General features: G+C 41.1%; 1 protein-coding gene across 5 annotated transcripts in view; it reads right to left on the reverse strand.

Annotated features, from left to right (window-relative positions):
* Nucleotides 1-1,200: 1,200 nt before the first annotated feature.
* Nucleotides 1,201-12,794, reverse strand: part of LOC130923602 (sodium/potassium/calcium exchanger 1-like) — a 52,766-nt gene continuing 41,172 nt past the window's right edge. For 4 of the 5 annotated variants that reach the window (XM_057849392.1, XM_057849386.1, XM_057849382.1 and 1 more), the window contains 5 exons: nt 10,159-10,274; nt 9,777-9,989; nt 4,095-4,184; nt 2,226-2,392; nt 1,201-2,148 (listed from right to left, as the gene is read on the reverse strand). In XM_057849392.1, the coding sequence (XP_057705375.1) occupies nt 1,899-2,148; nt 2,226-2,392; nt 4,095-4,184; nt 9,777-9,989; nt 10,159-10,274 (836 nt within the window). In that variant the 3' untranslated portion in view covers nt 1,201-1,898. Of the gene's footprint in view, nt 2,149-2,225; nt 2,398-4,094; nt 4,185-9,776; nt 9,990-10,158; nt 10,275-12,794 lie in introns of those variants that run through there. The other variant, XM_057849402.1, reaches the window with a different exon arrangement.

A 12,794-nucleotide genomic window follows, 5' to 3' on the forward strand; every position in this document is an offset into this window, starting at 1 on the left:
GAGACGTTTAAAGCCGGATTTGGATACAAAAAGATTTCCCAAGCTTTAAACATCTCAAGGAGCACTGTGCAAGCCATCATATTGAAATGGAAGGAGCATCAGACCACTGCAAATCTACCAAGACCCGGTCGTCCTTCCAAACTTTCTTCTCAAACCAGGAGAAAACTGATCAGAAATGCAGCCAAGAGGCCCATGATCACTCTGGATGAACTGCAGAGATCTACAGCTGAGGTGGGAGAGTCTGTCCATAGGACAACAATCAGTCGTACACTGCACAAATCTGGCCTTTATGGAAGAGTGGCAAGAAGAAAGCCATTTCTCAAAGATATCCATATAAAGTCTCGTTTAAAGTTTGCCACAAGCCACCTGGGAGACACACCAAACATGTGGAAGAAGGTGCTCTGGTCAGATGAAACCAAAATTGAACTTTTTGGCCACAATGCAAAACGATATGTTTGGCGTAAAAGCAACACAGCTCATCACCCTGAACACACCATCCCCACTGTCAAACATGGTGGTGGCAGCATCATGGTTTGGGCCTGCTTTTCTTCAGCAGGGACAGGGAAGATGGTTAAAATTGACGGGAAGATGGATGCAGCCAAATACAGGAACATTCTGGAAGAAAACCTGTTGGTATCTGCACAAGACCTGAGACTGGGACGGAGATTTATCTTCCAACAGGACAATGATCCAAAACATAAAGCCAAATCTACAATGGAATGGTTCAAAAATAAACGTATCCAGGTGTTAGAATGGCCAAGTCAAAGTCCAGACCTGAATCCAATCGAGAATCTGTGGAAAGAGCTGAAGACTGCTGTTCACAAACACTCTCCATCCAACCTCACTGAGCTCGAGCTGTTTTGCAAGGAAGAATGGGCAAGAATGTCAGTCTCTCGATGTGCAACACTGATAGAAACATACCCCAAGCGACTTGCAGCTGTAATTGGAGCAAAAGGTGGCGCTACAAAGTATTAACGCAAGGGGGCCGAATAATATTGCACGCCCCAATTTTCAGTTTTTTATTTGTTAAAAAAGTTTAAATTATCCAATAAATTTTGTTCCACTTCACGATTGTGTCCCACTTGTTGTTGATTCTTGACAAAAAATTAAAATTTTATATCTTTATGTTTGAAGCCTGAAATGTGGCGAAAGGTTGCAAGGTTCAAGGGGGCCGAATACTTTTGCAAGGCACTGTATATATATATATATAATATTGCAGAATGTTTTGAAATGAAAAATTGTTTTGTTTTGTGATTAAATGTACATTTGCTTGTTGCAAATTAGTAGAGCAAGGCACATGACACTTTAGGACACCATGTAAACTGTATCGACACGCAACAAAAAACACTTGTTAGCTTCTATTGACAACAGGAATTCCCACACAACCGACAAGATTAAACTAACGGTAGTTTTCTTACAGGTTCTATGGTAAATAGTACAGTATTTGAAATACATTTTTATGAATTTAGGTTTTTGCAACTCATTTTCGCTAAATAGAACGTAAAGAATGGTTGCTTTCACTTCACTTTTGCTTAATTTATTCTTGAGTTGTTTATTAGGGATTTTTTTCCCCAAGATATATATTTGTCTTGGATTTCATGCTTTTTTTCAGTGGACATCATGTAATTCATAGCACTTGTATTTTTTTTCCTATTGATTTGTGGTAATGTTACTGCACCAGAAAATGGAAAATGCTAGTTCCAAGCACAAATGTACATGCTCTCACTGCCGCCATCTAGTGACGGATTGTCTCGGCTTATAACCACCGAGTGTCTCATATTTTCTGGTCCACTGTAGCTACCTAGTTAGTGTTAAATTGAATTGTGACCTCATTAATATCAAGAATTAATTATATTTTGCACATCATCCTCGGCTAACCAAGCCTTGGGTCAAACGCGTCAAATGGAGACTGGGCAGATGAGAACACGATCTTCCAGCAGGACACTTAACACGAGAAAGACAAAGTAGAGCGTGAACATAGTGAGGCCGAGCATTCGGCTCATCTTCCAGTGACACGTTGCGATGGAGATGATGACGAAAAGGAGCATGAGAAAGAGCAGAACGATGGCGCAGAAGAGGCCGTTAGAGCTGACGGTCACCGGTTGGCCGTTATGCATCAGTGAGTACAATAGCCACGGAACTGGCAAACTACAAGCACAAAAAAAATACAAGAATAGTCATTGCACGATTGCGGTATGAAGAGAACAAAAATGTCATTGGCTTACCCTACAGTGATGTCAAAGATGTTACTGCCGACTGAGCTGGACACAGCCATGTCTCCTAGACCTTTGCGGGCCACAATAACACTGGTGATAAGGTCGGGGATGGACGTACCGGCAGCCAGGATGGTGAGACCCATAATTTCCTCCGAGATGCCTATCGTCTCGCCCACCTGGGCTTATGGAAATGCCGACATATACGATAAATTTTACTTGAGGAAGTACAATACAGTGGTGTGAAAAAGTATCTGAACCATTTGGATTTTCTCACATTTCTTCATAAAATCACGATCAAATGTGATCTGATCGTTGTCAAAATCACACAGATGTAAAAACAGCGTCTGCTTTAACTAAAACCACCTAAACATATACAGGTTTTCATATTTTAATGAGATTAGCATGCAAACAATGATAGAAGAGGGAAAAATAAGTAAGTAAACCCTCTGCCTAAGGAGACTTAAAGAGCAGTTGAAACCAATTTTTACCAAACATTTTAACTCCATGTGTGCCCAATCACTGATGAGTGGTTTAAAGCTGCCTTGCCCACTATAAAACACACACCTGGTAAGAATTATCTTGAGAAGCATTGTCTGTTGTGCATCATTGCTCGGTCAAAAGAGCTGTCTGAAGACCTGCGATCAACCAAGAACCATCTCTAAAAGTCTGGATGTTCATCAGTCGACAGTCAGAGTTGTTGTCTACAAATGGAGAGGGTTTGGCACCGTTGCTTCTCTCCCAAGGAGTGGCCGTCTAGCAAAGATGACGCCAAGAGTTCAGCGCAGAATACTCAGGTAAAATAAAGAACACTCGGGTGTCTCTTAAAGACTTACAGAAATCACTAGCACAGTCCAATATCTCTGCACACATCAACTATATGTAAAACTATGGCCAAGAATAGTGTTCATGGGAGGACTCCACAGAGGAAGCCACTGCTGTCTTAAAAAAAAACAAACAAACAAACAAACAAAAAAAAACATTGTTGCTCATTTAATGCTCGCAAACAGGCACTTGGACACTCCACAGAATATTTTGTGGACTGATGAAACCAAAGTTGAATTGTTTGGGAGTAACGCACAACGTCATGTGTGGAGGAAAAATGGAGCAGCTCACCAACGTCAACACTTCATCACCACCGTGAAGCATGGTGGAGGGAGCATCATGATTTGGGGCTGTTTTGCTGCCACATGGCCTGGACAACTTGCAATCATTAATGGAAGAATGAATTCAAAAATTTATCAGGATGTTTTGCTAGAAAACCTGAGCCTGTCTGTCAGGCAGTTGAAGCTAAAAAGAGGATGGATGCTGCAACAAGACAATGATCCAAAACACAGAAGAAAATCAACTTCAGAATGGTTTTAGAAGAACAAAATACACGTTCTGGAGTCCACACTTGAACCCCATTGAGATGCTGTGGCATGACCTAAAGACAGTGATTCATGCCAGACATCCCAGGAATCTGACTGAACTACAGCAGTTTTGTAGAGAAGAATGGGCCTAGATTAGTCCTAATCGATGTTCCAGACTGATCTGCAGCTACAGGAAGTGTCTGGTTAAAGTTATTGCTGCCAAAAAAAAAAAGGGGGGGGGGGGGGCACAAAATATTAAATGTGATGGTTCACTTACTTATTTTTCCCCCTTCTGTCATTGTTTGCATACTATCCACATTAAAATATGAAAATCTCTCAATATTTGGGTGGTTTTAGTTAAAGCAGTTTTTTCATCTGTTTCATTTTGACAAAAATCAGATCACATTTGATGGTGATTTTATGCAGGAATGTGAGAAATTCCAAGAGGTTCAGATACTTTTTCATACCACTGTACTTTCGCACTCCAAAATAAGAACAGGGAAATACCATATAAGAAATATGAACTGACCTGATGAGCCCACCACACCATCAGGTAGGAAAAAACGGCAATCCATAGGATTGTGCCAATAAAGGTAAAGGCAAAGTATTTCTTGGATGTCTGGGAAATACAAAAGGGACATTTTGTTCAGCCACAGAATGTTTATTCAGTATTTTCCACACTATATGTCACCCTTTTTTACACCATCTGGAAGGCTCAAGGTCTGACTCACTTTGTTCTTCTTCTTGGTGAGTACACTAAAATAGCTGCTACTCTTTTATGCATGAACAGATCAGAATTGACTTGGTAGGTATATTCTCTGGGATGTATAGCAACATCTTCAGACTTTTTATTTTTGTATCAGTACGGATTAATAACATTAATTACCGTAATTTCCGGACGACAAGCCGCTACTTTTTTCCCTGATTTGGGGTCCTGCGGCGTGTGCAATGATGCGGCCAATTTGTGCATTTTTCTGACGGCCGCCAGGGGCGCTCGAGCATGGAATGTGGGAGTGAGACACGTGGAATATATGTGTCGAGGAAGACATTAGTATGCACTATTACCGGTGGTTTAACTTTGTGCGTTGTGCATGAGTAGAGGTGGCGGACCCTTGCCTTTGTGCATGAATAGAATTGGCAGACCCATTGGCAGAAGCATAAATCAGGCTTTAGTCTCTTTATTTTTTGGGGGGGGGGGATTAGTATTCTATAATGTTCTTGGTGTCTGATAGTCTCCCCCAAATTGTGATTTATATACTAGTGTTACTTTTTTTTGGGGGGGGGGGCTGCTAGGCCGTATAGGCTGAGAAATCAGGTAGTGTATTTGCAGAAGGATTAGATTTGTCTTGCGTGAGATCAGTAATTGTTGAGATAATTATTGAGGTTTGATTGATTAAATATTTGCTTGGTTGGTTGATTGAATATTTGCTTGTGCTCATATATACCATAAATAATACATATTGCCATATTTTTCTTACGTATATAACCAGTAAATGATTATTGCTTGCTATACCAGATTGTAGTATAATGCTTAAGTGTTACAAAGAGTAAAAGAGGGTCGGGGTGACAACTGCTTTGCTTCATGGCCGCGTCGTTGCGTAACTAGACTTTCCAGGCATCCTCAGCACCTGGGGTTTGGACTTTCGCCTAGCCCTTCGAGGACAATTTTCCATCCGAGGACATCTTCCAGGGCCACAGCGGTGCATAACTGGAAGTGTTTGGACTATTTTGCTGATTGTTTAACGTTGCATAACTAAAAGTGTCTGCATTATTTTGACTGTTTATATATTATTTTGACTGTTTATATGATTGTTTGGATTGTTTACATAAGCTCTTGCTCCACACACGTGTATCACTTAATTCCACCTACATGCACACACATATCCAATCAAAAACCACATGGGTGTCGCCAGCTTGCTTTCCCTTCCCTCAGGACGACATCCATCTTGTTTAGGGAAAACCCCTAAATAAAATACCAAGGAGGTTTTTTGTCCTTTAGATCAATCTTGGTGACTCACGAGTCACGTTTGACCTCCTTGGCCAAGAAAACTGAGTGTCTTCTCTCCTTATTTTTGGGTAATTTTACAATGTCTACCTAAGGATCTATTTTTGAACTTGACAGTAGTGACATATAATCGAAAACTGACTTTGTAATGGCTGGTATACAAATGGCTGGGATCAAGCAATCATTTTGCTTTATTCATCCTTCCGCTGTGAATCACTAGTGGATATCCAATCCATTTGAAGCCAGAAAGACAAGGCCTGCCATTTAGTTAATTTCCTTCTGCAGTAAAAAAACAAAACAAAAAAAAACTGCACAATACTCTGCTGGCCAAAAGTATTGGCACCCCTGCAATTCTGTCAGATAATGCTCAATTTCTCCCAGAAAATGATTGCAATTAAAAATGCTTTGGTAGTAATAGCTTCATTTATTTTGCTTGCAATGAAAAAACACAAAAGAGAAAGGGAAAAAAATAAATCATTATCATTTGACACAAAACTCCAAAAATGGGCCGGACTAAAGTATTGGCACCCTTTGAAAAATCATGTGACGCTTCTCTAATTTGTGTAATTAACAGCACCTGTTACTTAGCTGTGGCACAGAACAGGTGGTGGCAATAACTAAATCACACTTGCAGCCACTTAAAATTGATTAAAGCTGACTCAGCCTCTGTCCTGTGTCCTTGTGTGTACCACATTCAGTTCAATTTCATTTGTATAGCCCTATATCACAACACGGTTGTCTCAGAGGGCTTTAAAGACTCAATTTGATACACAGTCAGATACAGTAAATGAATAAGATCATGTACTGGGCATCCCCCATCCTTAGACCCTCCATGGCGGCAAGGGAAAACTCAAAAAACCCAGTGGGAAAAGAGAAAGCTTGGGGAGAACCAGTCAGGAGAGATCCACTCTCAGGACGGACAGGATATAGATAGCCCCTCCCCCAGAGGGAGGGGTAAAGGGGACACCGTGTGACTAGTGATGAAGAGAATAGTCAACTAGATATTAGAATTAGAAAAGAGAAATAAAGTAAAGACAAATGGTTGGTAGAGTGAAAAACGGGATAGGACTCAGTGGCTGTAGTTCCCCCAACATTATAGCTCCTAGGGCAGTTTAGACTGAACTATGAGTCCAGTCTGTTTTCAACTAGCCTGACCATAAGCTTTGTCAAATATGAACGTTTTTAGTCTAATCTTAAATGTAAAAACTGTAATATTAGCTGGAAGCTGATTCCATAAGACAGGAGCTTGGTAACTAAAGGCTCCAGCTCCTACTGTACTTTTAGAGACCCTGGGAACTACCAGTAGACCAGCATTCTGAGAACGAAGTGTTGTTCTCTTGGGTCTGTATGGAACCAGAGCATCTGTGAGATCAGATGACCCCAAACCATTAATGGTCTTATATGTAAGAAGGAGGATTTGGAATATGATTCGAAACTCGACTGGAAGCCAGTGAAGGGCTTGGCGCACAGGGGTGATATGCCAAGACCAAAGAGCTGTCTGAGGACTTGAGAAGCCAGATTGTGAGGAAGCATGGGCAATCTCAAGGCTACGAGTCCATCTCCAAAGACCTGAATGTTCCTGTGTTTACCCTGTGCAGTGTCATCAATAAGTGTAAAGCCCATGGCACTGTGGCTAACCTCCCTAGATGTGGATGGAAAAGAAAAATGGACAAGATTTCAACAAAAGATGGTGGATAAAGAACCTGGACTAACATCCAAACAAGTTCAAGCTGTCCTGCAGTCCGAGGGTAAAACAGTGTCAACCCGTACTATCCGTCAGCGTCTGAATGAAAAGGGACTCTATGGTAGGATACCCAGGAAGACCCCACTTCTCACCAAGAGAAATAAAAAAAGCCAGGTTGGAGTTTGCCAAAACATACCTGAGAAATCCAAAAACGTTTTTGAAGAATGTTCTCTGGTCAGATGAGACAAAAGTACACTTTTGGGAAAAGGCATCAACATAGAGTTTATAGACCCCAATCACCAACGTCACACAATGACGTGTCGCTGTATTGTGCCACCGTATTGTCCGTCATTGTGTGTCCGTATTCTTAATGGTCTCAATTTATCGTGCAATTTATAGTGCAATTCATGGAAGCCCCGGTGCTTTCAGACGCTGTAAACTCATTGGATGTGTTGCATAAAAGTCGTTATGTGGAAAAGCTTCGGTCGATCCATTCGCCAGATCCATATTTGATGCCTAAACCCTGATATCTACAACTATCTTGTCCACAGAAACTCAGCCTATTCTCACGTAAGTTTAAAAAACTTTAAGAGCAGCACTCTAAGCAACATTACCCCGTGTGACCCTTTACTTCCAATTTTCTAAAATGGCGACAATCAATTTTTAAAAAAATTGACTGCGATGGCCGACGCTTCAAGGATAGGTGGATATTGGACTATTTCTTCACTAAAATACGCAACAACTGTGTCTGCCTCATTTGCAAAGAGACAGTCGCTGTTTTCAAAGAGTTCGATGTGAGGCGATATTACCAAACAAGACACGCTGACATGGACGACAAGATTACAGGGAAGATACACAGCGAGAAATTAAAGCAACTTGAAGCTAGTTTAATTTCACAGCAGCAGTATTTCGCAAAAGCCCGAGGGTCGAAAGAGAACGCCACAAAGGCGAGATTGTTGAAATTATGAATTAAAAAATAATAATAAAGCAAATGTGACACACAGAAGGGTTTGCTAAAATTTGTTTAAATATATTGTTCTACGTAAATTAGCCAAGGTAGGCCCCCACATATTTACCACACCAAATCTGGCCCCCTTTGCAAAAAGTTTGGACACCCCTGTTTAACTGATGATCCATAGACGAGGCCAGCTTTTTTCACTTGGTACCAGCTAAATATAATGATGGATGGAAATAAACATCTTGAATTTGAAACTGTATATTGTCAGCGATTAGCCTCGCAATGATCTTAATTGTGGTTGTCAGCCCAAAACTCTCTAAATATATATATTAAATGCATCTTACCAGATAAAAAAAAGGCTACTACATAGTCTGTGGTGATCGTTTAGTGCCCAGTATTCTCGTCGAATTGCAGCAGTCCATCTCGCTCTCCTCTTCGGGTCTCTTGGAATACGGTAGAACTTCAAGTCTCTCAGTCTATCTTCCCTGTTACTGCAACCAAACGCCACACACGCCTTCACCATTTTGATTATTAATGTTAACGAGCAGAAAAACACGCCGTAATAAGAGGAATGTACGTAGCGGTAATGTGTAAACACGACGAGCTAACGGACAATATGGCGGAGCAAGTCAGCGGGGCGGAGTTGTGACGTCATGTGATTGGGGTCTATAGGAAATAAATTAGGCCTTCAAAGAAGAGTCAAACATGGCAGAGGTTCCCTGATATTTTGGGGTTGCTTTGCTACCTCTGGCACTGGACTGCTTGACCGCGTGCATGGCATTATGAAGTCTGAAGACTACCAACAAATTTCGCAGCATAATATAGGGCCCAGTGTCAGAAAGCTGGGTCTCCCTCAGAGGTCATTGGTCTTCCAGCAGGACAATGACCCAAAACACACTTCAAAAAGCAATAGAAAATGGTTTGAGTGAAAGCACTGGAGACATCTAAAGTGGCCAGCAATGAGTCCAGACCTGTATCCCATAGAACACCTGTGGAGAGATCTGAAAATAGCCCCCTTCAAATCTCAGAGACCTGGAGCAGTTGGCCAAAGAAGAATGGTCTAAAATTCCAGCAGAGCATTGTAAGAAACTCATTGATGGATACCGAAAGCAGTTATATTGTCTAAAGGTTGTGCTACCAAGTATTAGACTAAGGGTGCCAATACTTTTGTCTGGCCCATTTTTGGAGTTTTGTGTAAAATGATCATGATTTATTTATTTTTTTCCCCATTCTCTTTTGTGTTTTTTCATTGCAAGCAAAATAAATGAAGATATTACTCCCAAAGCATTTGTAACTGCAATCAATTTCTGGGAGAAATTGAGCATTATCTGACAGAATTGCACGGGTGCCAATACTTTTGGCCAGCAGTTTATATATGTCTGAGATGACATTTTGCAAAATGTATTTGTTATTTTTGCTGCCTTGTATCCTTCCAAGCATGCCTAAGGACAAGAGACTCTAATGTGTGTTTCTATATTTGTGAGTAAATTGAGATGAGATCATTTCAGTCTACCTTTTTGTGCTTTATTTATTTATTTTTTTAGCGTGTGTGTCATTTACACACCGGGTTGCGGACATCGGGCAGCGTGAGCCACAATGGGAACACGATGGGCAACAGCAGAAGGTAAGTGAGTTGCTTGCGTCTGCTGGCTGGCCAATCCAGAGTCAAGGGCTCATTCTCGTCCCCCTCTTCCTCCTCCTCTTCTCCATCGTCATCCTCACTTTCACAAGCTACACTGTTAGCTCTCTCGCTGCTGTCATCACCACCAGAGCTCTCCTGCAGAAAGTGCATTTTATAGGGCAATATAGTACAGTATATTATGGGCAGTATGGTTGGTTAGTGGTTAGAATGTCTACCTTCATATTTGTTCATTCTGTACGTTGCATACAAATACTAAAAAGGAAGGGAACTTTATTAATTGGTGGCATGATGTTCAGCTGCATACCTGCTTGTATGTCACGTTCCCCCCAGTCTCCACCTCAGCTGGAAGCCGGGAGGTCGACGGCTCCTCTGCACTGCTGTGTGTTCCAGGCACCTCACATTTGGCCTTGGGATCACCATCTGAACAAGATGAATTCAAGAATAATATTTCCCCTACCCCCAAAAAACTGTTTTAAACATCCAAACACTTCTTGATGAATTTCTACCTTTCCAAAAAATATATACATTCCAAAGGAAAATGGGGTTTCCCATTGGCAGTGTATCAAATACTTGTTCTCCCCACTGTATGTGTATACACACAGTATGTACAGTGGGGCAAATAAGTATTTAGTCAACCACTAATTGTGCACGTTCTCCCACTTGAAAATATTAGAGGCCTGTAATTGTCAACATGGGTAAACCTCAACCATGAGACAGAATGTGGGGAGAAAAAAAAAACAATCACATTGTTTGATTTTTAAAGAATTTATTTGCAAATCATGGTGGAAAATAAGTGTGTGGTCACTGCCAAAAGTTAATCTCGATACTTTGTTATGTCGCCTTCGTTGGTAATAACGGAGGCCAAACGTTTTCTGTAACTTCAAAAGCTTTTCACATGATGTTGCTGGTATTTTGGCCCATTGCTCCATGCAGATCTCTAGAGCGGTGATGTTTTGGGGCTGTCGTTGGGCAACACGGACTTTCAACTCACTCTACAGATTTTCTATGGGGTTGAGATCTGGAGACTGGCTAGGCCACTCCAAGACCTTGAAATGCTTCTTTCGAAGCCACTCCTTTGTTGCCCTAGCTGTGTGTTTGGGATCATTGTCATGCTGAGAGACCCAGCCACGTCTCATCTTCAATGCCCTTGCTGATGGAAGGAGATTTTCACTCAAAATCTCTCGATACATGGCCCGATTCATTCTTTCCTTTACACAGATCAGTCGTCCTGGTCCCTTTGCAGAAAAACAGCCCCAAAGCATGATGTTTCCACCCTTATGCTTCACAGTGGGTATGGTGTTCTTCGGATGCAATTCAGTATTCTTTCTCCTCCAAACACGAGAACCTGTGTTTCTACCAAAAAGTTCTATTTTGGTTTCATCTGACCATAACACATTCCCCCAGTCCTCTTCTGCATCATCCAAATGCTCTCTAGCGAACCGCAGACGGCCCTGGACATGTACTGGCTTCAGCAGGGGGACACATCTGGCAGTGAAGGATTTGAGTACCTGGCGGCGCATTGTGTTACTGATGTGTTACTGTGGTCCCAGCTCTCTGTAGGTCATTCACTAGTTCCCCCCGTGTGGGTGTGGGATTTTTGCTCACCATTCTTGTTATCATTTTGATGCCACGGGTTGAGATCTTGCATGGAGCCCCAGATCGAGGGAGATTATCAGTGGTCTCGTATGTCTTCCATTTTCTACTAATTGCTCCCACAGTTGATTTCTTTACACCAAGCGTTTTACCTATTGCAGATTGTCTTCCCAGCTTGGTGCAGGTCTACAATTTTGTATCTGGTGTCCTTCGACAGCTCTTTGGTCTTGGCCATAGTGGAGTTTGGAGTGTGACTGACTGAGGTAGTGGACAGGTGTGGTGTCTTTTATACCGATAATGAGTTAAAACAGGTGCCATTACTACAGGTAACGAGTGGAGCCTCGTTAGACCTCATTAGAAGAAGTTAGACCTCTTTGACAGCCAGAAATCTTGCTTGTTTGTAGGTGACCAAATATTTATTTTCTACTCTAATTTGGGAATAAATTCTTTAGAAATCAAACTATGTGATTTTCTGTTTTTTTCCACATTCTGTCTCTCATGGTTGAGGTTTACCCATGTTGACAATTACAGGCCTCTCTAATCTTTTCAAGTAGGAGAACTTGCACAATTGGTGGTTGACTAAATACTTATTTGCCCCACTGTATATATATTTTTTAAAAGGATGTTCTAACATGAAAAACAAATCTGTACACACATTAACATCAGCATGCAAATACTATGCTGGTTTGATTGGGAATCGCCGAAACCCCTTCAAGCTCTCCACAAAAGTACTTTGCTCTGCCTCTCAAGACTCTGAAGCACCTCATTAGTCCAAATGTTATGTATGGACACACAAAAGTGATTACTGAGTACTGCTAAAGAGGGAAAAGGGGGTTTCAGAAAACAAAATCGGAGAGTGCAGACCTCAAGCAAAGCAAAACAGTGATAAAAATGAACAAAAAATACAATGCCATTTTCAATTGAAATATAAACGGCGAGAACAAAAGAATGAAAGGCAAAAAAAAAAAAAAAAAAAAGCTCTATCAACAAATTAACTATTTTTAATAAGACATTAGTTCTTTGGAGACCTTTTTTTTAACACAAACTGTTGAAGTCTTTGCAATTTTTAAAATCTCGACGTGATATAACAGATCTTTGTTTTAAGCTGCACTGCTGGCCAAAAGGATTGGCACCCCTGCAGTTCTGTCAGATAATGCTCAATTTCTCCCAGAAAATGATTGCAATTATAAATGTTTTGGTAGTTATATCTTCATTTATTTCACTTGCAATGAAAAAACACAGAATGAAAAAAAATTAAATCATTATCATTTTATACAGAACTCCAAAAATTGGCCGGACAAAAGTATTGACACCGTCAGCCTAATACTTGGTAGCACAACCTTTAGG

This window comes from Corythoichthys intestinalis, chromosome 1, assembly GCF_030265065.1.
Source record: "Corythoichthys intestinalis isolate RoL2023-P3 chromosome 1, ASM3026506v1, whole genome shotgun sequence".
NCBI classification, from domain to species: Eukaryota; Metazoa; Chordata; class Actinopteri; order Syngnathiformes; family Syngnathidae; genus Corythoichthys; species Corythoichthys intestinalis.